Source organism: Mesoplodon densirostris, chromosome 9 (assembly GCF_025265405.1).
Source record: "Mesoplodon densirostris isolate mMesDen1 chromosome 9, mMesDen1 primary haplotype, whole genome shotgun sequence".
NCBI lineage: Eukaryota > Metazoa > Chordata > Mammalia > Artiodactyla > Ziphiidae > Mesoplodon > Mesoplodon densirostris.
This window is the reverse complement of record NC_082669.1, coordinates 17,332,192-17,358,063: the sequence shown is the minus strand read 5'-3', so window position 1 is coordinate 17,358,063 and position 25,872 is coordinate 17,332,192. Positions and strand designations below refer to the sequence as shown.

General features: G+C 47.6%; 1 protein-coding gene across 8 annotated transcripts in view; it reads left to right on the top strand.

The window, feature by feature from the left end:
- Positions 1-9,768, top strand: part of ATXN7L1 (ataxin 7 like 1) — a 242,304-nt gene extending 232,536 nt beyond the window's left edge. For 4 of the 8 annotated variants that reach the window (XM_060107823.1, XM_060107829.1, XM_060107825.1 and 1 more), the window contains 4 exons: positions 782-1,087; positions 3,708-4,644; positions 7,443-7,517; positions 9,150-9,768. In XM_060107823.1, coding sequence (XP_059963806.1) covers positions 782-1,087; positions 3,708-4,644; positions 7,443-7,517; positions 9,150-9,191 — 1,360 coding nt within the window. In that variant the 3' untranslated portion in view covers positions 9,192-9,768. Of the gene's footprint in view, positions 1-781; positions 1,088-3,707; positions 4,945-7,442; positions 7,518-9,149 lie in introns of those variants that run through there. The other 4 variants (XM_060107824.1, XM_060107827.1, XM_060107826.1 and 1 more) reach the window with 4 other exon arrangements.
- Positions 9,769-25,872: the final 16,104 nt, after the last annotated feature.

Sequence of the window (25,872 nt, the reverse complement as noted above, 5' to 3'; positions counted from 1 at the left end):
AGACCCTCTCAAACCATAGCATGTAAGGAGCTGCCATTCCGGCCACTTGGTAATGCAAGGCCAAGCCCCTGGCTACCTCCAGCCCCCAGTCCTGCAAAGGTGAACTTTTAAGATCTCATAATCCACAGAATCATGGATTCCTCAGCTCTAGGCCCAGATGGTCCAGGAGAGCCAACGCTAAACCCCTCACCCTGCCCCCAGTGAAGCCCAGGCGAGGCCAGGAAGGCATTCCCGAGAAGTAGGGTAGGATGGGAACAGAATTCAAAACCTCCCCTCTCCCAGGTCTGCTCCACTCTCCCAGGCAATGATGGCCTCCCAGCGCCTATTCACTACGATGCCCAAAGAGCTTCCAGAACTTCTAGAAGTAAGCCCCACTGTGCCTGCAGTCAGCTCTCATAGCAGACTTGGGACGATAACACATTGACACTTGCTGTGAAGTAGGAAAGGGCCACAAGAGAAGCTTATCCTTTCTTCTCCCTTAAGCGACTGCCCAGTGTGTCTCAGAGGCACCCCGATATCTACGAGGCACCCCGATATCTACCTGTGTCCTTTCTAAAGAGCACCCGATGGGCTGCGTGCGGGGTTACTGTGTTCTCGGTATTTGGTGACTTATCCCTCTGCGCGGGTCCCCCAGCACGGCAGCCAGCGCCGGTGACTCTGCAGCTCTGTGCTCTCCTGTGTTGTGGAAGTGTAAATCCCGGGCACGTGGAAGGAATGTGTTGATCTGTATTTCGCTGCCTGGTGTCCTGTCAGCTCAAGTCCATATTCCTTTCCTCCTCAGGCACAGAAACCCGAGCCACAGGGCATCAGGTCCCTCCCCCCTTTTCAGGACTTGCCTAACCAATCTGCTGTCACTGAGCAACATTGGGGCTGCCTGGGTGTCAACTCTGCAGAGCGTAGCACCCCGCTGCCCTCTCAACCTCACTGCCCAAACCCCAGGCCCCGACGGGCCCGAACCTGGAGGGATGGCAGCCGATGGGGGCGTGGAAGACATTAGGAAGAAAAGGAACGGCCAAGACTCTTTTTTCTTTAACAAGCATTTAACTCTGCATCAGGAGACGCCAACACAGTATTCTCTTTCAGCCAGGTCAGCATCTGGATCTCCATGCCAGCTGGCAGGGGAGGATGGGCACTGGAATTTATTCGCATCTGTGGGCTTTTGTATGGGACTTCCCTAGGCCAGCGTGCAAAGCTTCAGCTGGGACACAGCCCGCCAAGCTGAAATCCACTGCCGTTTGGCACCTGGAAAAGCACATTAACTGTCTAGCGTGGGGGGAAGGGGTCCCCGGGGACAGTGAGCTGCCACATGCCCCTCTCCCTGCTTCTCCCTTACCCCTTCTCCCCTCCTGACTCTGCTGTCCATTAAAGATGAGTGGGGAGAGGAAGCAAAGAGGTAGAGAGTTTGCAGAAAAAGAGCATCCACCCCGGTGCTGAGTGTCTGTCAGCCAGGGCACGCTGAGGACTTCAGCTCTGCCGGTCAGCACAAGCTGCAACCTGGATGTGTACTCTCTCCGACGGGAAAACAACAAATCAGGACACTCAGAGTAGATCCCAGTTAAGGTCATCGATTGGGGTCCTCTCTAAATGAGCCATCTGGTATTTGTAAATAACTTTTTATTACAAGTCACTGCCAAACCTCCGCCCACATGGACTCCTATCCATACTTTAGCTGGTACGAAACTTGAGTGAAGGAGAGACTTGAGTGGGATGCCTAGAGAATCTGGTACGAAACTTGAGTGGGATGCCTAGAGAATCTGGTACGAAACTTGAGTGAAGGAGAGACTTGAGTGGGATGCCTAGAGAATCCCAGGAATCAGTGGCCAGCGGAGACGGTGCGGTGTGCTGGCACCACACGCTCTGAGGAATGGGCCCTGGCGCTGTTAGGAAGGGGTTGTGCAGTGCCAGACAGTTCTAAGGGCGTGTTTAGACCTTTCCGATCTGATTAATGGGAGTCCTTGCCTGGCATGCATAGTTATGTCGCTGCTGAGAAGTCACCTGCTCACTCATCCACCACCCTCCCATCCATCCATTCATTCAGTCATTCATTCATTGCAACAAGTACTACTAATGGAACCCCAGTTTAGCGTTGACAGGATCTTTTACCCTCTTTAGGCTCGAGAGAAAATAGATTTTCAAACACCGTCACAGCCACAGTGGATTTGGCAGTATTTTTCTCCTATATTTGATCTCCTCAGTGTGATGTTTTCGAAGACACTGCGCTTATATATTCAAGGCTTCCTCTGGATTCCACCCTAGAGGTGGAAGCCATGGGCTTCACCAAATTGCAGGCAGAAAACTGCATCCTCAGAGCAGGGCTAGGAGAGGCATTTCCTCCTCAGCAGGGCCTCTTTCCAGCGCTCCCTGCCTCGTTTCGATGCTGCCGCTGGGAGGGTGGCCTCCAAGGAGAGGAGGGAGGCCCCATTTCACACCTGCCCGCCTTCAAGAGCTGTTTTCGAAGCTCTTGAACGAAGCAGAGCTCGTTCCTTATTTCTGGGGAGCCCAGCTACAGGGAACATGATTTCCAGCAGAAACAGGGAGTGGGGAGCGAGGTGAGAAACAGGAAAGAACCAGTTTGAAAATATTCACCTGGCTCCTGAGGTCAGTGTCCTTTCCTGAAAAGTCAGGGACATGGTGACCCGGAGGCCCCTGGGCCCCTCTGGGGACCCCCAGAGTAGCAGCAACATGGCCCCAAGCCACGGTTTGGAAGTAGAAGCTGTTTCCAGCACACGTCAAAAGACGGAGTTTGCAGGGAGGCCCCCAGAGTAACCCACCACCCGGGGCTGGCCTGGGCTCCACGGAGCGTGCGGCAGGGACCTTGCTCCCAGGTGCCCCCAGCTTTCGGGAAGACCTCCGCCCCATTCACAGGCTCTCCTGCACTTATCTTCCGAGCAAGCTAGAATTTCCTGATCCCCTTGTCTGAATCCATGAGGGTCCCTGTACCCTTCCCCCTTCCTAACAGAGGGACAGGAAGACCTGCTGAAGGACAGCCACACCCCAAAGATAGCTCCTGAGTGACCGTGGAGGCAGGGTGAGGTGATGGGGGAAGAAAACAGAGCCAACCGCCGGGAGCTAACGTGGAAGTGCCTCTCTACGGGGTAACCCAGAGGCTGCGGGCAGCGAGGGCAGGGGGACTCTGGCCTGTGAGGAGAGAGGTGACTCCCAGATCTCCTCCCGTCAAGAGCAGGGTGGGGAGGCACGGCACAGGAGGGGTGGGAGGCCCTGAGGGGCAGGGGCTGCAGGGGCCCAGGGGACGCTCCGGCCCACGTGTGCAGGTGGCCAAGCCCCGTCCTCACGCCTCTTACTTCAAGCCAGGACCTGAATGTGAAATGACCCCTTCTCATTAAAACTCACCTTCATCACTGCCAGGGGAGAAAACAACAGAGGGGGATACTGCTGGGGAAGTTTCGATTCTAAATAACATTCGCCTTTTATTCATGACCCCAAATCAGCCATTATCCAGTAGCCAAGCGTGGAGACAAGGATCTGAAAACCTGAAAGTGATTAAAACTAGGTTGCTGGATGTTGCAATGGGGGACACTGTAGGGAAGGGCCATAATTCAGATTTTGCCATCCTTCAAGGCTTCATTTTCCATTGTCTGGTTCCGCCAGGGTTTTCTCTGTAGCCCTGATGCTCACACTTAGTCGAGCTTCTGGAGCGATGCCAAACCTATTTCTCACCGTTTCTTTCACTCTTCTCTCATGTTCAGGAAGATCCCTCCTGCGGCAGATAGCCCCATGCCCTCGCCAGCAGCCCACATCACCACCCCTGTTCCAGCCTCCGTTTTACAGCCCTTCAGCAGCCCCAGTGCTGTGTATCTTCCTTCAGCTCCCATCAGCTCGAGACTCACCTCTTCTTACATAATGACATCAGCCATGCTCCCCAACGCAGCTTTTGTGACATCGCCGGACCCGAGCGCCCTCATGTCACACACCACAGCTTTCCCTCATGTGGCCGCAACCCTCAGCATCATGGACTCAACCTTCAAGGCCCCATCCGCCGTGTCCCCGATACCAGCTGTCATCCCTTCCCCATCCCACAAGCCATCCAAAACCAAAACCAGCAAATCCTCAAAAGTCAAAGACCTGTCCGCCCGTAGCGACGAGTCTCCAAGTAACAAAAAGAGGAAGCCGCCGTCTTCGACTTCCCCCTCTCCCTCCGTCTCCCTGCAGACATCCCTCTCGTCCCCGTTATCAGGGCCCCACAAAAAGAACTGTGTTTTGAATGCCAGTTCAGCTTTGAACTCCTATCAGGCAGCCCCTCCCTACAACAGTCTGTCTGTGCACAACTCAAACAACGGGGTGAGCCCACTCAGTGCCAGACTGGAGCCCTCAGGACGGACCTCGCTGCCCGGCGGCCCTACGGACCTAGTGAGACACATGGGCTCGGGGGGCAGCAGCAGTGACTCCTGTCCCCTCTCTGTGCCCTCCCTTGCAGGGGACCTCTCTCTGGCCTCACACAATGCCGTGTCTTCTCTGCCCCTCTCTTTTGACAAATCAGAAGGAAAAAAGCGTAAGAACTCAAGTTCTAGTAGCAAAGCCTGTAAAATCACTAAAATGCCTGGAATGAATAGCGTTCACAGAAAGAACCCACCCAGCCTTCTTGCACCGGTGCCCGATCCCGTTAACAGCACCTCCTCTCGGCAGGTAAGGGACCCGTCCTTCCAGGAGCCTTCTGGCACCGCCCGGGGATGGTGGGAGGGGGAGCAGGGCAGCGCCCCCCCACCCCCCTTAGCTGTGTGGCCCAGGCAGGTGACCCAGACAGGTAACGCAAGCATGAGTCCCATTCTCGTTCTCCCCGTGGGCAGTTCCACCCTCTGCTCTCAGAGCAATTTATCTAACAGATACTTCCTGCAGTGCCCACACACTAGGCACTGTGCTGAGTCCTATATGAGCATCACCTCATTCAATCCTCACAGCAAGCCAGCGAGGTTGATGCAGTTGTAATCACCACTTTACAGATGAGCAAACTGAGGCACAGAGAGGTTCTGAGTTCCATCACCTCACTCTATTGTATATCTGGAGTTCTGAGGACGATATCATTGAAGAGGTCTATTGCCAAGCAGTTTTATCTGATCTATTGGCATCCCCTTAGGAAGAACCTGAGGCCCAGCCAGGTTAAATGATGACCTGGGTCCCACCTGGGGGGTGGGAGCGCATGCTTCCGGTGACTCTTCTTCTCACTTTACCAGGCTTCCTACTCCTAAGATAACCCTTTCCTTCCTAAAGTATCACTGCAGCTCACACCAGCCGGCCTAGAAGTGTTCAAGGCCACTGTACACAGAGGGGGGGTGTACCGTGAGGGGAGCTGGGGGAATGGGACATGATCCAAGAAGAACCCGTGCTTCTTTCCCTCGAGCCCTGTTCTCATCCTCAAGTCTAGTCTTCCTCTCGAGCTGGGAAGGCTGCTTAGGAAGCCCTCCCACCCGACTGTTTGTGTGTAGAGGAGGGAGCAAAGGCGGGTAGGGGAACAGCCTGGGGTCTCTTCGAGCTGAGTCCAGCGAGAGGGACCTCCCAGGATAGCGTGCACGGATGGTAGCAGCAGCCCCAGGCCGACAGCCACAGAAGGCAGTGGGGCCAGCCCCGCCTGGGGATGGGGACTTTGGAGACATGAGAGGCAGTTGTTTAAAAGATGTTTTCACGTTTTGCATCATCTTTGTGTGAGACTTGTTAAAACTTCATGAAGACAACCTCTTGAGGGGGATTCACAAAACACAGGTAAACCCACAAGAAACAGCAAGTTTGGATCTCAAGGGCCAGGCAAGCTGCAACTGAGGCCAAGGTTGTGGCAATGGGGGATGGACATAGGTCCTCTCATCAGAGCCCAGGTACTCGCACACATCTGCAGTTCCAGGGGTGCAGGGGAGGGGACCAGCACCCACAGGGTCCCCCCGAGACTAAACTACAGGTCGGTGCCACTTCCAGGTCTCAGGATGGAGGGCCGATCCGGGGCTTCCTAAACTTGAATGTGCACATGAATCACTGGAGGGTCTCAGTAAAATGCACGTGCTGAGTCAGCAGGTCTGGGGCGGAGCCTGAGAGTCTGCAATTCTAACAGGCTCCAGGCAGTGCCCCGGCACTGGTGTGCGGGCCATACCCTGAGCAGCAAGGCTATAGTGTCATCCGTTTTCGATGAAGTTCTAGCAGCTAACACTTACTTATGGGATGGGCTCTGTTCCAAGCACTTGATATATTCATTTAATCTTCACCTGTTATTACCCCCATTTTACAGATGAGTAAACCAAGGCACAGGACGGTTAAGCAATGTGCCCAAAGTCACACAGCGAGTAAATAATAGGTCTGGGATTTACACCCAAGTAATTTGGCTCTGGGGTCTGGACTTTTTCACCTCTGTGCCTCTGTATTGAGTAAATGTGCCACTGTTGATTCTTTGGTGTGCCAAGACCATATGAAATGTTTAGTAAGCATGATAGATTAGTCAAAAACAGTGATGAAAGGAGCAGACAAGCCTCCTTCAGAGAGTGCTCATCAGGAGGGAAATCAAAAAGAGCTGATGAATTTAATGGCTGCCTTGGATCTAGTCAATACTGGTTCTCTAATGCAGCTGATACCTGGGTGCCTGTCACCACGCCATTAAGAAAAGGCTTTGGCCAGGGTCACCAGGTGTTGGGGGAAGGCCTTTGGAATCTGTGCTGATTCTGTTAGGAGATTGGGAGAGGCATGGCATGAGACTGAGAAATTCAAGGTAAACGTGCTTTGGGGACTAACTGGGGATCTATTGAATTGTATCGGGCGGTGTAAGGCCAGAATTTGCCGCAGAGATATTAAACAAAAAACAAGACTGCGAACGTAAGGCAGACGTCTTTACGCAAAGGCGAGTTGAAGTAGAGGATGGACTCTGCATAGGAGCTGCCTCCGTAACGTACTCCAGCCCACCGCGAGCCCAGGTTCGATCACGAGAAAGGGGAGGAGCCCGACGGCCACGCCCCCTCGCCCCCAGGGCAGCGTCATAGGACCGGCCCGCTCAGGCTCCCAGTGGAAGCGGGAGACCCATGCCTCTTGCCATTTTTCTTAGGAACAGCAAGGAGTGTGCCGGGAAAACTGACTCAGAAAAAGACGCAGGCATTTATTCCCAGCTGGTCCAGGGGAGTCAGGGCTCGAGACGAGATGGGTCTGGGACTGCAGTCACAGGTGCAAAAGCTGGGCCTCCTCCCGGAAGCTTGCAGTCTGCGCACCTGGGAAGCGGATTAAGATTTCCCCTCCATTCCACGTTCCCTGTGGGATGAGGGGGGCGTCATCAAGGCCCCCCTGAAACATACTCGTTTTCTCTGCCGTTTAAGATGGAAACACGAGTTCCACACAACGGGAGGAGAGCCCGCGAGGTACCGTGCAGCCTCCCCCTTTCCCCTGGCGACTCTCGGCATCGGTGGGTCTCTCCCAAGCTGGCTCCCGTGTCTGAGTAGGGCTTCACTGGTGTCTTTCAGGTTGGGAAAAATAGCAGCCTAGCTTTGTCACAATCCAGTCCTTCAAGCATATCCAGCCCAGGACACAGCCGACAGGTAAGTTCCTGGGGGGCAGAAGTCCGTAGGCTCATCAGCAGGGTGGAGAGAATGGGGGCTTTGGGGTCAGACCCTGGTTCACATCTCACGTCCAGTTAAGAAAATGGCTACCTGGCTTCTAACGCTAGGCCTTCTCGTAATTAGCTGTGTGCCCTTGGTCAGGTTACTTAATTTCTCTGTGCTTTAGTTTCCTCGCCTATAAGATGGGGGTCATTATGGCCCCTATCTCATAAGGCTTTTGTGAGGATTAAATTAATGTATAGACATAAAGCCCCTGCCTGAGACCTGACACAGGTATTAGCTTTTACTGTTAGCAGCTGTATGATATTAGGAAGATTACTTCTGTGAGCCTCCCTTTTTCATCTCTTAAATGGCAGAATCGACGCCTACCTCCTAAGGTTATTATGAAAATTAAATAAGAAGCTGTTGACTAAAGGGCTTTGCTCATGGCGGACATTGGTCAGCACTTTCTTGAGGCCTCTGGTGAGCTGTAGCTACCATTCAGAGTGTGGTTTTCACGGTGGGACTATTCAGGGTAGATTTAGGAGTTTTTATAAACTTGAGGTGTGAAAACAGTCAGCATAGAAGTGATTTGCTCCAGTGGAGTGTGTGCACGTCTGGAGGAGGCCAGGGAGGGTAGGTGAGTAGGGTCGTGTGTGTCCTACATGATGGGAGAAAATACATATATGGCTGTTACGTTGTCTTAGAAGTGCCACAGGTTTCGTAGATACCAAATTACAGTGTGCTTTTCTGTACTTTGGCCTTTGGAGTTTCCCCACAAATCTTGGATAGAGTCTGGGTGAAGGTATAGGGAACGGCTTTGTGTCCTCAGATCTCCACCATTGTGAGTCACTGTGGCCCGTCTGTGCCAGAGCACCTGCAGCACCTCCTCTGTGTAGGGTCGGGGAGGGGGGGCAATCTGCCTGTTTATGGCAGGCCTCCTGCATGGGTTGCTGGGTGCACCCGGAGACTCCACTTTCACCCTTAGCAGGCACGTGTGCAGTCGCCCACAACTCCAGGCATACCTGCTGGGAACCCACAACGCTAGCCGTCAGCCTAAATGAACGTCATAATAATACCAACACCTGCCTCTGTAGGCGCCGTGCTCTGCCGCTCACATACATTACATACCTTTCAACCTTTTAACACCCTGGTCAGGTTGGGGACAAATTGGTTATCCTCATTTTATAGATGAAGATGAAGGAACTTGAACCAAAACCTGTATACCCACAGCCTCTGTGCTTAACCCAGCACTATACCTTTTCCTTAGGTAATTCTCCGTGCTGTCTGTGAGTTAGTTAGGAAAAGATAGACTAAAAAACAAAAACAGAAAAACAAAGACAGATTCATTATCCCGGTCCTCCCTCCTGGAGAGGAGCTCCACGAAGCCACAGGATTTGCCCCCTTGCTTTCCTTCGTAGCTAGGATCTTTGTGCCCACCTTCCATTTACAGAGTTTCTTTACTTCCATCACCTCATTTGCTCCTCACAGCTGGCTTTTGCCAAATGCAGGAGGTGGAATGGTATCCTTTTCATTATAGGTGAGGAAACTGAGACTCCGTTCTTGAATTCTTGTGGGTAATCCCAAATGTATGTTTTGGAAACAAGCTTTTTCTTTTCTTTTCTTTCCTAGAAGACCACAAACAGAACGGGCAGGATAAGGACTCTTCCATAACAAGACTATGAAGCCACTTCCAAACCAATGCCTGGCCACGGGACCTCACCCCAGGAGGCCAAGGCCAGGGGAGGGAGGGGAGTGGGCAGTGGGGAAGAGTCTGTTTCCTGTGCCCTGCCTGTGGCTCTGGCCTTTCTTCTTCTTTTTTTTAATTGACCAATTTTTAGTTTTGAGGAAAAAGAAAAAGGCAAAAAGAACGTGAAGTTGAGATTTACAGAAAACAGTACCAGTGTTTTGTTTCCGTTCTTTAACTTGCCACGTGTATACCTTCTTCCAAGTTTGGGGTCCCTCCTCTAGCTTCTGATGCTGCCACTGCATCATGTTGCTCCGGCCACAAGAGCAGACGTTGTAGAATGTCCGTTCCTGTTTGGCGTCGTCTGGAACTCTTGAACTTGAGCATGTGCGGTGCTCCTTTCCTTGCCCTCTCCCATCCTTCCCTTCATCCCCTCCTACCTGCCACTCTCTGGGTCCCCACCGACCATCAGAGGTACGGGCTCTCAAAAGCTCCCTCTAGACAGCGTGCTGCATGGCGGCGGGGGGGGGGGGGCGGTTACCGGGGAGCAGCCCGTGTTTGGGGAGCAGAGAGTTGGAAGGCGGGCGAGTGCCCTTATCAGGTTTCTAGGACGCACCAGCACAGAGGAGCGAGATGCAAAGTTGAGAACAGCAGCCATTTAATGATGGGGCTTACTCGGTACCACTGTCCAGCTGTGCAGCTCGGAGAGGATGTCCTGGGTTAGGGACAGGGGCAGGAATGGACCCGGGAAGTGGCAGGAAGGAGGGCCTGGGGATAGGAGAAGATATCCTCAAAAGATGGTGGGAACTGGGTGACTGATCATCTGAGCGTGTTAGGAATCCATGCTGCAAAATCCCTTCCAGGGCGCCGTGTACAAGGGCGCAAAGCTGGGCGAGTCACAGGGGGAGGAATCCCAGGGAAAAGAGCACAAGACCTCAAGAAGCCACTCAGGAAGAGGCACAGTGCCCACCGCTGTGGAAGGTCTCAAGCTGCCCTCCGGGGCGCTGCCAGAGGACAAAAAGCAGAGCCGGAAGGAAAGGCCTGAGGGAAAGCTGCCATGGAGGGTTCATTGCCAAACAGCTGGTGATTGGTGAGAATAATGACTAGCATTGCCGAGCCACCTCCGTGCCCCGGGCCAGAGGGCCCCGTGGACTCAGCACACCCATAGATCAGCTCATGCTAGGTTGTCAGAGGCCACCACTCCGATACAGCCAACCCAGGAAGGCATGGTAAGGCCACTGCTTATGGAGAAGAGCCATTTGGAAGATCTGGAAGGGAGAAGCTGGAGGCCTGCAGCTATAAAACTGTTCACACTGGAGTTTTGAAAGAAACCAATACCATAAGCTCTAATTGGGAATCATAGTCAAGAAAGGAATTCACCATATAAAATAAGTGTTCTGTGCTATGAATCATGTAACTTTGTATACAGTATAATGGCAGAGATACCAGGAGGTTTTGCTTCATCCCTAAGTCAGAAATGAATGCCAGTTTTACAGCTGGACATAAACCCTCATCCCCACCCTGAAGTTTTCCTTTTCTTTCCCATTCCCCCCAAACCCAAGGATCAGACTACTGTTAAATTTCACCGTATGATTGGATTTTGCAAAGACGGGAGGCAAACGGAGTGATTTGCATCAATGGAATTGCACTGACAGTGTTTCTTAATAGGATTACTAAAATTTTTAATATAAAATGAAGATTTTTTAAAAAATCAGGAGTTGATATTAGGTACTAGGCCATTAGTTGGGATGATTGCATTTTTATTTCTACAGTGTTAAAAGTGCACTTATATGCTGGTTTATTTCCATCTGGGGAAAAAGAGACTGCAAATTGAAGGGAAGATTGTTACTTTTTTTTAAAAAAAAAAAAAGGTTAAGGCAGATTTTAAGACTTATAAATGTTTAAGAAATTATAAACAAGGTTAGACCCTTTGAAAAAAAAGTTTAGAAGATATTCTTAAAGTAAATTTTTATAGTGTTAATTTTGTAATAATTTATGTTTTACTATATTACAGAGCTAACTGACCAGAATAGTTTCAGAAACAATATGAAACTTAGGAAAGTTGAAGCAACGTTTATATTTTTAAAATGTTCTTTGAATTATGTTTTTATTGTACATTTCTTCAGACTGAAAAGTATGTACATATCTTTGTTATTTTTGCACAATTTTTGTCTCGTTCGGTTTTAGAAGTCTGGTTTTTTTTATAATTTATTTTGAGTTGTAATACTTGCAGGAGTAAAAACAAACAAAAAAAATCTCAGCAACAAAATAACCCTCTGATTTATAAACTCTTACACTCAAAGAAGGAAAACAAAAGTTGAGAGATTAAGTGGCTGCTTCTGAGAAATAATGCCTCAACAGGGACTAAAGGAGCAATTCAATGGATTTTAAACGTTTTAGCTCTCTACATCTTGAATTGCAAGCTGGAATAAAGAGACTCCCCACCGAATGCTGCTTACTTGGTGAAAGACTGGCTCTGACCAAGGTGAGGACATTTCTGGAAAACTGAGCAAAAAGGGAAAACCCACGGTGTTTCTTCCTTCACAGTCAGCTGCAGGTTTACTTTATAATGATGTATTCAAAACTCACAGCTTGAAAAATGGAATGCAAATAAAAGGTTTTCTTTCGGTTTGTTTGAATGGAGTTCAACTGGACCAGCCTATAAAGCATTATTAGGGGGATATCGTTTGGGTACTTCTGTTCTGCACACCCCACCTAGCCCTCTCTCCCAGCCCCTTGACTGCACACACCCCCATCTGCCTGAAGATCTCGTGACTTGTCGCCAGCCATAGAGGCTCGAAAGCTCTGGTTGTTAAAGCGTAACGCAATGCATAGACCTGTCAGCCATAAAAAAAAAAAAAGAAAGAAAAAAAAGCGACCTGGATAACTTGTATGCCTTCTTTTGTATCAATGTACCAATTGTAAATAATGCTGATCAACCTTTGTAGAGAATAGTTTATACAGCATATTCTATTATTGCTGATTCTCAGTGAACTCTTGTTTTAAAAAAGGAAAAAAAAGAAATTTTCTATTTACACCTTCTATTTTGTTATGCTGTCGGCCCATGGCACTTTAACAAAACTCTGTGGGTTTTACGTAGCTGGTCAGTCATGGGGTATATTCAATAACTGTTGTTGCACAGACGAGAATTTGCACCTGCTCATTTGTCCTTTCCTACTACCGATTTTAGAACCTTTTCCAGAAGAATTTTGAAGAAAGCATGTCCAAACATTCTAAACAAATGCCACACTTGTGGAGTGGGTTTCTTTTCTACAATCCATATTTTGTAACACTAAGTATTTTCCTTCTTTGTCCTGCACCTTTATGTATTAGCACTATCAGATAGAATTCATTCCATGCCTGTGATATTGTAAGCAGAATAAATGTCTAAAGTAGATGTAAATAGTAAATCCTATGGCTTACAGTTTTAAAAAGGAAAGAACAAACACGTATCTATTGATACTGCCGTGGTTCAGCACCAGGTCTGGAGACATTCTCCAGTGAGCGATTGTATTTTTTTTTTTTTTTTTTTTTGGTAACATGGCTTTGTAAATAAAATAATTTATATGTTTGTAAAACAGTCTTCGGGTTTTCATAAAATTTAGATTTGGGGTATTGTTTTTTATTCTTCTGGGTGTATGTGTCCTCACCAGACGAGCGTTCCTCCTAGGACCCACATTTAAGGTGTAGAAGAGAGCGAATTCATTCAACAGATATTTATGGAGCATCCCATCCGTGGCTGCCCCTGAGCTAGGCACTCTGCTCAGTGATGAGAAACAGACATAGTCCCAGCTGCTTGCCGAAGGCACCCTGGTTGGGGAGACAGAACATAAATAAACACACGATCCAATGTGTGATTACAGATTGTGACAAAGTCAATGGTAGAAAGAATTGAGTTCTGTGAGAGAAAATAACAGGAGAAACTGATGTAAAATGGGTTGGGGGTTGTGATCGGGGAGTTCCCTCTGAGGAAGTAAGCTGAAGGCAGAAAGTGTTGGGGAGATAATCCCAGGCAGAGGTGGTCCGCGGTGGGAAAAGCCTGCTAAGTTCTTGGAACCTAAGGAATATGCACTGTGGACAGAGCAGGGAAAGGGATGGACAAAGGGCATGGCAAGGTCACAGAAGGCCTCCTAGAGTTTGGATTTTTGTGCTCAATTCAGTGGAAGTCCTTCAAAGGGCTTTACATGAGGGCATGGCGTGATCTGATCCGTTGAAAGATCTCTAGCTGCTGTGTGGAGAATCCATCGGAAGTTGTTGCAAGAGACCCAGTGAGACGTAGTGTTCGTGTGGTCGCAGGATGGTGATAGTAGATCTAAAAAGAAGTGAGTGCAGTCAAGATGCATTTTACATATTAAATTGCCAAGACTGGTTTAGGAATTGGATGTGAGAGTAGGAGGAAGAATGACTCCCAGGTTTCTGCTAGAGCAATTGTATTAGGTGAAGATGCCATTTCTTCAGATGTGGAAAACCAGAGGAAGAACAGGGTTTGGGGAAGGGGTGGGTGGCAAAAGGAATGTTTCATGAGGATCAGAAGTTCTGTTTTGCACATGTATGTTTGCTCACGTGTGAGATTACTGTGAAGCCTCTAAGCTGCTGTGTCAAGAAGGCATGGGACACACATGACTGGAGCTCTCAGCAGGTCTAAGTTGGAGGCATCAACTTGGGAATCTTTGTTATATGGATGATGTTTAGAGCCACAGGTATAGATGTGATTACTAGAGAAGATGGAGAAGACAAGCAGACTTTTGGAGGTTAGGTAGAAGCAGAAAAGCTTGCAAAGAACTCCAAGAGGAAGCACTCACGAAGAGAAGAGAGGGGCTTCCCTGGTGGCGCAGTGGTTGAGAGTCCACCTGCCAATGCAGGGGACGCGGGTTCGTGCCCCGGTCTGGGAAGATCCCACATGCCGTGGGGCGGCTGGGCCCGTGAGCCATGGCCGCTGAGCCTGCGCGTCCGGAGCCTGTGCTCCGCAATGGGAGAGGCCACAACAGTGAGAGGCCCGCGTACCACAAAAAAAAAAAAAAAAAAAAGAAGAGAGAACCCGATAGACAGTGGTTCCCTGGAAGCGAGGACTGTAAGATGCTTCAAGCAAGGAGAAGTCAGCTGAGTTACGTACTGTTGCAGTATGGGAGAGAGATGGTATTTAGTCTGGGGTTCTGCAGCATGGAGGTCTTTGGTGACTGTTAACAGTCTCCTAGGACTGTCATAACAAATTGCCACAACTTGGTGGCTTAAAACAATGTAAATTCATTCTCTCAGGGTTCTGGTGCCCAGAAGTTCAAAATCAAGCAGGGCTGCACTTGCTCAAAGGCTGTGGAGGAGAATCCTTCCCTGCCTCTTCCGGTTTCTGGTGATGGCTCGCATTCCTTGGCTTGTAGACTCATCACTCCCATCTCTGCCACCTCCTTCACGTGGCCTTCTCCCCTGTTTCTCCTGGGTTTCAAGCCTCCCACGGCCTTTCGCTTATAAGGACTTAAGGCTCACCCTAAATCCTGGATTATATCCTCTCAAGATACTTAAGGTAGTTACGTCTTTTTGCAAATAATTCATACTCGCAGGTTCGAAGGGTTACGACTTGGACATAGAGTGACCTTAGCGAAGCAGGTGTGTTGAAGTGGCAGGAGAGTGAAGGAAACTCAGTTGTGTAGACAAGTCTTAAGAAGATTAGAAGGCACAACGGAGCGTTTGGATTTTGTTCCCTTTTGTTTCTTTTGTTTTTCAAGGGAGAAGGGTCCAAATCATGATTCATACGCTGGTGAGGCTGGGACAATAGGGGAGGGAGAGGTTGATGAAACAGGAGAAAGGGGTGATTTTTAAAGGGAAGTTTTTGAGAAGGCAGGAGGGAGGTGAACTTGAACACATGTGGACGTATTGGCCTTTGTACTGTGCAACAATCAACCGAGGCCTATTAAAAATTTTAAGAGTTTCTCTGCACAAAAATGGGATTCAAATCAGGCAGCCCCAAACCAGAAGTGGTTAGGAGCTCCACCAACAGGAGCTGGGGTGAGACTTTTATAGAGAAAAGGCGGAAGCAAAGTAAGGTAGGTATTGATCGGCTATAGCTTCAAGCCTAGTTGGCTGTTTGTGATTGATTGTCCCCAGCATTTTGGATTTTGTAACCTTGAGACATTTGCAGACTTAGATTCTGGTTTGCTTACATAGGCCTCTAGGGCATTAGAGCATCTCAGTCTAATGGCCTCTTTGTTTGACTAACTTAACAGTAGTCAGAAGGACACTTCCTCCAGGGAAATGGGCAAGAAGTCAGCTTGTAGGTTCACTGCTGAGAAGATGAGGGAATCCCCATCTGATGGCTTCCATTTGCTCAGAGACCATGGGGCAAGCTGGGTGAGCCTGAGAGCTCAGAAGAAGTTTGAGAAGAGTAAAGAAAGAATTAAGTAGTTACTAATGAAACTCGATTGCCACACAGCATTGAGAGCGCATTTGAGATGTGTGATCAAAGCACAGTCCTGGCATGGTGATGACGGTCTCGGGGAGTGGTTTGAGCGCACCAAGGGTAGGGCAAGTCCACCTTGAGCCAACACTCTTGGGCAAACTTGGGCATATTTCTTAGCGTTTTGCCTCAGGCCTAAGTGTAAATATTTTCACTATTGTACAGAAAAAAAAACAAAACAAAAACAGAGGAAGCAGCTTTGAAGCTTGAGGAAGCTTCAAAGCTTCACAGAGGAAGCACATTGCACATAAACGTTTGTATAATTGGATTATCCATAGCCACAAAATGTCAGTGTGGCGCTTCTAGCAGCAAGGACATCATTTATCCCTTGGTTCTGAGCTTTGTCTGTGACTGGCCGTCCATCACTGCTCTGGCCTGGTGACTTCTAACTCCATTTTGAAGGGAGCCTAGACATCCTATATTTTCCCAACCTGGAACTCTGAGAAGCCTCAAAATTAGTCCTAGGCTTGGAGCATCAGTGTGAAAACTGGAAGTAATATTGAAGACCGTCTTCTGCAGGTGAGGAAACTGAGACACAGACAGGTCAAGTGAGGTACCAAGAGCACACAGCGGGCCGACAGGCAAGCCGGTCCCCCCTTCAACCTGGTGCCCTTTCCATTATAGTTCCCTGCCTCCTGTAGAAATAAACTCCACCTACCGACTTTTCTTCCTAAGCCCCTGTGGATATTTCCATAAGGGTATTTTATAATTCTATGTGCCTCCTAGTTGGTTTACTCAGGTCTCTAGAACTTATTTTACAATACTTCAGTATTTTTCTCCTTTTGATTTTTCCACTAGGCAATAACTTCTTGCTTTCTGATCTGGTTGGAGCTATTCCGGAATATCAGGTTTAAGGTATCCATGTCCCTGAGCAAAGTTCCCAGGAATGTATTTCAATAAGTTTATTTTCTATTCATTACATCTTCATAAGCCATTCCACTAGAAAAGTCTATGAGGAAGGTGTAAAAAAACTGAACGCCTCAAACAATCAGTCCCACGCAAGTCTGAATCATTGCAAAATCACAATGGGAACCAACAGCTCAGAGGCGCTGCATTTATTGTGACAATCGAAATCACAAATCTGATCTAAGGTCATTAACATTGGAAGGGTTTTCTTAATTTTAGAAGAGTCTGGAGCTTTTCTGGATTCCTCCTTTCGCCTTTAAGTATTTCAGTAAATTTTTTTTTTTTTTTTTTTTGCGGTACGCGGGCCTCTCACTGTTGTGGCTTCTCCCGTTGCGGAGCACAGGCTCCGGACATGCAGGCTCAGCGGCCATGGCTCACGGGCCCAGCCGCTCCGCGGCACGTGGGATCTTCCCGGACCGGGGCACGAACCCATGTCCCCTGCATCGGCAGGCGGACTCTCAACCACTGCGCCACCAGGGAACCCCCTTCAGTAAATTTTTAATCAAAGCAGCAGCAGCATCACGAAAGCACTCGCGTCATCAGGCACCTGAGCTAGCTGCCGGGGTGGGGGGCTGTGAAAGTAGGAACTTGCATGGTCTGTATTAGGGCTTTCATTTTCTCTCCACCCACTTCACTTCTCTATTGGATTTCCTAGCTGGCCTTATCACTAACCCCCTCCACTACCCACCCCCAAATCTCCCCCATGTTCCTGAGTAATCCAGATGCAGTGTTGGAGGGCTGGCAGGTAGAGGGTAGCAATTCTGGCACATTATTGAAAGAGGGCAAAGGCAGAGAGCCCCATGGAAGTGAAGAGAAGGACAAGGAAAAACATGATTCCGGGGCTTTTCCTTTGGAAAGAATCAGGTGCATGTTTTTGTTTCTGTTTGCAGTTTTTACAAGTCTCTTGGTCCTGTCCAGCTCAATAAGCTGAGAAGGTTTGGATCCGTACTAGATGCTCAGTACTAGGCCTGACTGGCTGCTGGACACACCAGAGAGGGTATCTCCTGCAGTGCTCACTGTCCAGCATTTGGAGGATGTTCCCTCCGGGTCCTTGCTGAGCCCAGTACTGTTCAACATTTTAATTAATGAATTGGCATTCAAAGTAACCTTGGTGAATTAAAGCCATGAATACAAACAGACAGATTTATAGAATAGATGTCACCTTTCAGGGGCACAAGGGAGGTTTCTGGTGCTAGCAGTGTTCTGTATCTTGACCTGGGGGCTTGTTAAGTGAATAGAATCACGGATGAAATATTTATCTGATTGTGTACTTAAGATTCATTAATTTTACTGTGCACTTTTAAATTTAAAAGTTTACACACAGACACAAAAGGTAAAGGGCAAACTTGGAGCCATAATTGTCTTTGCAGAAAGAAGAAAATTAGAAGTGGTTTGAGGAGAATACTAATAAGCCCGTTTTTTCCCCAGATCCCCCAGAGGCAGTGGGTACCACAGAGGAGGGGTGCACAGCGGGTTGAAAATGGGGAAGAGGGGCTTGAAGTCTCACATGAGGTTGTCAGGCCCCTCAGAGCCCCCTTCACCTCCCACATGCAGCCAAGTGGCTACTCTCTCCCCCCCACCCCTGCCCCAGCAGGGGACTAAAAAGTTATTTTCTGGAAAAATTGAATGGGAAGCTGAGATTCAGGATCCAAGGAAACCAGGTCCAGCAGAGAAAGTCACCTTGGGGTGGGATAGGGGGGTGGGATGAGGCACAAGATTGTCTCTTTTCATCATAAACTGTAGAATTTTAATGTGTGTGTTGCTTTGATATTTAAAAAATTCAGATAAGTATATTATCAGGACATCTACACAATGATGAAATACATGGGAGCCGTTAGATGATCTCACTTTTGTGTTTCCAGAGTACAATGTTTGGCTTTGGGCTTAGCAGCTTAAAAACACTGGATACAGGGCCAGAGAAAAGTGGTGAAAGTGATCAAATATAGTTGATTACAGTGAATAGTTGTGGAATACACTGTCCTGGAGATGGCTAAAAATGGAATGCCTGCGATGGCCTTAAAAACAATCCTCCTTCATAGGGGGACTTTCCCGACGGAGATCTCATGCTGGTGAAGTTTGGTGTGGATTACTATGTGGGTTACATTGACATGCTAGGGCTTTTTCATTCAAAAAACATGTATATTTCATGTTTCCTTGGACTTCAAATTTATCTGTAGGATCTTCTTAAAGGACTGTGTTATCCAAGGTTGTTTGGATCCTAAAACAGTAGCAGGCATACAGTTGGCATACAATACATGTTTGCTGAGTTAAAAAATGGAGTGGTGTGTTGGTGGTAAATGTCAAACATCCAGCTTTAGGGGTGGCAGGGGAAGCACTTGCTGATTTCTGTAATGTTAATACATCCACCGTGACTGATTTCAAGCTATCAGCATGACCTCTCTGAATCCAGAGGGGGAAGAGAAGTGCACATTAACTCCTGTGAGCCTGGGCAAGCCAGCCCCAGCATACAGAGATTTTGGCCAATGCAAAAGACATGCTTATGACCACTGATACTATCTACGAGAAATAATAAACTACAAGAAATAATCTAATCCATTAGTCAGGCCAACAAGGAGAATTTTGCTATCAGTTGGAAATAACCAACATTCAAATCAACAATCTCTTACCACTTTTTACTTTTTTTTTAAACTTACTCCTGCTTGAAAAGGGCACTGGGGCAAAGCGGATGTCTTAGTTTCCAAAATTATATCCAAGCAATTATCTTTCTTGGATAAGCAATCCCCACTCTGTGGGCTGTGCTCCAAATGTTTCATTTGGAACCTAATATATTCTTCCACTTAAATGTAATATCAAGGGTGATTAGGTTGCAGGACAACCCACAAAAGCCTATAGATCCCACAAGGTACCTGAAGTCTGATATCAGTGCAGTGGTATTATTTTGGGAAATGCGTCCTCAGTTTCAGCCAGAGAAGACAGGATTGCATGCCACCTGGCTGCTGTCCCGGCTATGAGAGACCACTCCCTGCCACCCTGCCATCTGCCAGGAGAGTAAAGACTTCTGGCCTGCACCCTGAGCAGACTCCCAGCTCTAAGCCATAGCTGCACTACTGTGACATCAAGAAAACAGCTAGAAGGACAGGGATTCCCCTGGCGGTGGTACTGGCGGTACCGGTGGTACCGGTGGTACCGGCGGTGATGGTGGTTGGGGGAGTGAGTTACTGATTACATTACTGATTACGCGTTTTACATCTCTTCTAATTTAATCCTTACAATAACTCTATGAGGTCGGTAAGATTAGTACCCCCGTTTTAGCGATGAGAAAACTAAAGTTTAGAGAGGTCAAGTAATTTGGTCAAGATCACACAGCTGGTGAATGGCGAAGCCTCTTGAGAAAGGGTCCTTAACTCCCCATGTAAACTGTGTATCAATAAATAGGAGATCATCTGAGGTCATCCTTCCTACAAATAATTTAGAAGCTCAAAGAATGTTGTTCATACGTTTTGTTCTGGACCTCAAGTTGGTGGATCTAATGAAAGCTTAAACAGACATAGTCAGTGTGATGGGAGCTAAATGTAGGCTTATGATGTTCGGAAATGCAGAAGTAGCCTCCAAAATGAAACGGAACAGAAAAAAGAAGAGTTCATGGAAAAACCGGTGAAATCCAAATGAGGTCTATACTTGAGTTAATAGTATTGTACGGATGCTGATGTCCTAGTTTAACAAAGACAGTGTTCCACAGTTATGTAAGACAGTATCACTGGGAGGAAACCAAGGAGGATACACTGGAACTCTTTGTACCATTTTGCAACTTCTTGTGAGTCTTGAACTATTTGAGAGGATTAAAAAAAATTTTTTTTAATGAAGTACTGTAGAGGGGGTACCAAAGCACCAGAGCTATTATCCCAATCTCCTCCTGTGATCCTTTGTACTGTGGCCATGCTGTTGATATTTTCTACATTTTCATGTTTTGTAAAATGCATTTAAATGAATGTTTCGAGATGTTTTTAGCATTTTTGCTCTTTTTAGGTTATTGAAGAATGAGGAAAGCTTCTGAGTAGATGAGGCACTATCACAGATAATTGAGTGCTACCATTTCACAAAGACTAACTTTGAGACTTGAGTTCCACAGAGCCCTGTGTACCTGTTAAATCACAGTTGCAAAGCTAAAACAGGAGTCCGTGTTAGTTCCACTTGACACAAAGACTAATACGATGTCATTACTAGACTGTGTTCTGGTGGTTTTTTTTTTTTTTTTTTTTTTTTTTTTTTTGCGGTACGCGGGCCTCTCACTGTTGTGGCCTCTCCCATTGCGGAGCACAGGCTCCGGACGCGCAGGCTTAGCAGCCATGGCTCACGGGCCCAGCCGCTCCGCGGCACGTGGGATCTTCCCGGACCGGGGCATGAACCCGTGTCCCCTGCATCGGCAGGCGGACTCCCAACCACTGCGCCACCAGGGAAGCCCTTGTTTTTTTTATTTTAACTCCAAAAATGCAGCTCACCAATAAAGTGACTTGGTGAAAATGAAATGATCAGGTTCCAAACTATGTCTCCCTTATGATTTGCATAAGAACGTTAAGCACATAATATATATACCTTTAGCTCCTCCCGTATTGACATGCAGAACCAAGAACCTATAGTTCTTTAAAGCTGCAACACAAAATCTGAAAGATTAACCAAAAAACCTTTCAATAGGAAACCGTATAGGACAGCCTATGGACGTAGGCTGTAGGATATATTTAGTCACGATTTCCCCCTTCTCATTTTAACAAGGCTATTAAGATAATAACAGTGAACACTTACATAGTTCTTAGTACATGCCTGGCACCATTTTTTTAAAAGAGCTTTACATACATTAACTCAGTCCTGAAGACGTCCTCTATGAGGTAGATACCCTGTCCCCATCCTGTCCTTGAGGATACTGAGGCAGAGAATTTAGGTGTTTGGCCCAATATCAGATAGTTATTAATAGTCAGTGGTAAAACAGTGTTACAACGAGGCAGTCTGGCTCCAGAGGCCTCTACAGGACACTACCTCACCATACAACTGCTCAGAAAAAGTGGGCTTCATATATTTCTCCCCTTTAACAGCAACCAAAACTCCTAGTTGAGGCATCTCTAACTTGTCCCTGGTTGACAGAGAAAATGGAGAGAGGGAGTTAGCCCACATTCTGGCTACTCATGTCCCCCCACTTTCCCTTTTATCCATGCCCTCCCCCAAACACACACACTAACCCTGAGCTATAACTCCCAAGTTGACAGGCAGATTGACAAGTCTATCCAACACCAAAGCCTGAGCCCTTTATGCTAGTGGTCCACAAGTGGAGTGACCATGTATTAAGATGACCTGGGACGTTCCCAGTTTTATGGTTGAAGCTTCATGGTAATGGACCCCTCATAGTCCTGGGCAAACCAGGACAGTTGGTCACTCTGTGCTCGAGAACCACTCAGGAAGCTGGTAAAAAGCTGTGATGCCTGAGGCAGCCCCCGACCCTTGCGCCCTGGCCCCCAAGGCAATTATATCAGACTCTCTGGGGGGTGAAGGGCCAGACACTGTAGTTTTTAATGGTTCCCTGGGAGTTTCCAGTGTGTGTCCTGGGTCGATATGAACTGTGGGATTATACTAAGCACGAGCTGGGAGCTCCGAGGCTCCTGGGATTCCTGATCAACATTTCCCAGATCTTTTAGCTCAGCCCTCATGGGCTGCTGTAACACAGGGTCTCAGTCCCAGCTGTCCACTAGGATCTCCTGGGGAGCCTTTAATTACTAGTAATTTGAGAATATAAAATGGTACAGCTGCTTTGGGAAAACAGTTTGGCAGTTTCTTAAAAAGTTAAACATACACCTCCCCTGTGAACCAGTCATCCCACTCCTTGAGACATTTAACCTAAGAGAAATGAAATCCTCTGTGCACACAAAGATCTGTACATGGATAGTCATAACAGCTTTATTTGTAATAGCTCTAAACTGAAAGCAACCCAAATGTCCATCCATGGGTGAACAGATAAACAAATTGTGATATATGCATACTGTGGAATCTTACTCAGCAATAAAAAGGAATGAAATATTGATACATGCAACAACATAGGCGAATCCCCCAAAATAATTATGCTGAGTGAAAAACACCAGACCAAAAAATAATTATATATATATATATATATATATATACATATATATATATATATATATATATATATATATATATATACTGTATGGTTCTATTTTTATAAAATTCTAGAAAATGTAATCTACAGTTACAGATTGCAGGTCTGTGATGCCTGGCAATGGGGGTGGGGCAGTGTTAAGAAGGGGTGAGAGGAAGGAACTAGAAAGGGACACAAGGAAAACTTGGGGGATGATAGATACATTCTTTATCTTGATGACAATGATTTCACGTATATGTACATACTTCAAAGCTTATCCAAGGGCTTCCCTGGTGGTGCAGTGGTTAAGAATCTGTCTGCCAATGCAGGGGACAGGGGTTCGAGCCCTGGTCCGGGAAGATCCCACATGCCGCGGAGCAACTAAGCCCGTGGGCCACAACTACTGAGCCTGCACCCTAGAGCCCACGAGCCACAACCACTGAAGCCCACGCGCCTAGAGCCCGTACTCCACAACGAGAGGCCACTGCAGTGAGAAGCCCGCCCACTGCAATGAAGAGTAGCCCCAGCTCACCGCAACTAGAGAAAGACCGCCCTCAGCAACGAAGACCCAACACAGCCAAAAAACAAAAAAACAAACAAACAAAACTTGTCCAAGAGTATGCCTTAAATATGTGCAGTTTATTATGTTAATTATACCTCAATAAAGCTGTTCAAATCCACACAACAAAGCTACCCATATTCAAGGCCCCACCCCAAAAGATTCAGTCTCCTGGACCTGGACTGGAGCCCAGGCCTCAGTACGTTTTAAGGTACCGTCAGAACTTTCAAAGGTGGTTCAAACGTGCAATCCTGATTGAAAACCCCCGCAGTGATGCCTGCCACCTGCAGTTACTGCCCCAAACCACTGAAAGGATTAGTAGTAATAAGGAGATGGAGGACAGAGTCGAAGCAGTGAGGATGATGACGTCAGTGATGATGAGGAATGAAGGCCAAGTTGGCTTATTAAGAGGTGGCATTGACAGAGAATAGCTGACTCCACTAGGGGGCATCTGGACACTTCTCTTCAGCACGAGTCCAGGGGAACTGGAGATTCCGGGCCAGAGCTGCCTGAGGTATGTTGAGGGAGCTCTGAGCAGACAAATGCAACAAATGCCTGTTGAAACAGAAAACAATCAGCAACTTGGGAAGATGTCAGCAGGCCAGGTGTCACTTGAAGTTCTAGTGTCATTTGAGGTTCAAAGAGCAGAGCTCTTTTATTCAGGGACTGAGTAACTCCTGGAGAGTAAGTAAATGAAGTTCTCAAGGAGATCAAATGTCTTGAGCTTCATGCACAGAGAAGAAACTCTGTGTCCAGGGCACCAACATGCAGTCCTGAGTAGATTTTTTTAATGTATTAAGTACACATAAGGTATAAAGAATCATAATCCAGGGCTTCCCTGGTGGCACAGTGGTTAAGAATTGCCTGCTAATGCAGGGGACATGGGTTTGAGCCCTGGTCCGGGAAGATCCCACATGGCGCGGAGCAACTAAGCTCGTGGGCCACAACTACTGAGCCCGCATGCCACAACTACTGAAGCCTGCATGCCTAGAGCCTGTGCTCCGCAACAAGAGAAGCCACTGCAATAAGCCCGCGCGCCACAGCGAAGAGAAGCCCCGGCTCGCCGCAACTAGAGAAAGCCCACGAGCAGCAACAAAGACCCAACACAGCCGAAAATAAATAAATCAATTAAAAAGAAATCATAATCCAATGAGCACCTGTGTACCCACGACTCAGGTAAAGAAAATCTTATTACCTTTACCCCTGGTGTCCCCAGGATATTCTTCCACAAATCCATTCCCTTTCCTCTCACCTCCAAGGCAAATACTGTGCTGAATTTTGTATCATTCCCTTGCATTTCTTAGTAGATCTCCTACACAGGCTTGAATCTGTAAACAGTACATTGCTTCATTCTGTATGTTTTTTAACTTTATATAAATTGATTTATACGGTATATATTCTTGAGACAATATTATGTTTTTAAGAGTCACCCATATTGTTGCAAGTAGCTACAATCCATGGTTGCAAAGCTTTATATTTATATATTTATATTGCATTATGAATATATCACAGTTTTTTTAAAAATCCATTCTCGTTTTTGTTTTGTTTTGTTTTGTTTTTTTGTGGTACACGGGCCTCTCACTGTTGTGGCCTCTCCCGGTGCAGAGCACAGGCTCCGGATGCACAGGCTCAGCGGCCATGGCTCACGGGCCCAGCCGCTCCGCGGCATGTGGGATCTTCCTGGATCGGGGAACGAACCTGTGTCCCCTGCATCGGCAGGCGGACTCTCAACCACTGCGCCACCAGGGAAGCCCTCCATTCTAGTTTTGATGACCTTTGGGCTGCTGTGTTTTCTGTCATGCACACTGCTGCTCTGAACATTCTTGTGCGTATCTCCTGGTACAGGTGTACAAGAGTTACTCTAGGCGTGGAATTTCTGAGTCATGGTGTAGAAACATGTTTATGCTACCAAGATAACTCCAAATTGTTTTCCAAGGTGGATGTTCTCCTTTGGAAAGCTCCCATCATCATTGGCTGCTTTGATGCCCTATATCCTTGCCAGCAGTTTAATTTGTTCAACTTCCTAATTTTTACCAGTCTGGTAGATGTAAAATGACATTTTCTTGTAGTTTTGTTTACAGGATTGCCGGAGAGACTGAGAATATTTTCATATGTTTATTGGCTATTTGTCTTTCCTCTTCTTGAAGTGGCTGTTCTGGGATAACTCTCTGGTGGGGAGTAAGGGCACAGACCTCAGAGCCTGGCCCTCAAGGACAGAAGTCCCAGCCTAGAGTTTAGTTTCTCAGGTACTTCGATGGCTGAGTAGAGGCCCTCCTGGCCACCTGCGTCCCACCTTATTCAGTGGCTCTCCCTCAAAACTAGTCAGGTGGTCTTTGTCTCATTAAGACCAGCTCCACACGGTCTAGTTAAGCAGCAAACACATGTAGGAGCTCAGGATCCACGCACTTCACGACCCCCCAGTCTGGTAGAGAAAACGGTCTCCCTTCCTGCCCCGCCGCCAGCGCCGTGCTTCAGGCTGCTCACACCAAAGATGCTGCTTAGGACTCTCCACTGGACACCCCCGTTATTACACAAGTTCCTTCTGTTATTAGTCTATCCTCATGTGTTATTACCACATGAGACCTTGGGTCAGCAAGTACTGAGCTAGGTGCTAGAGACAGAAACAGGAAAAGACCATCAGGCCCGAAACTCAGC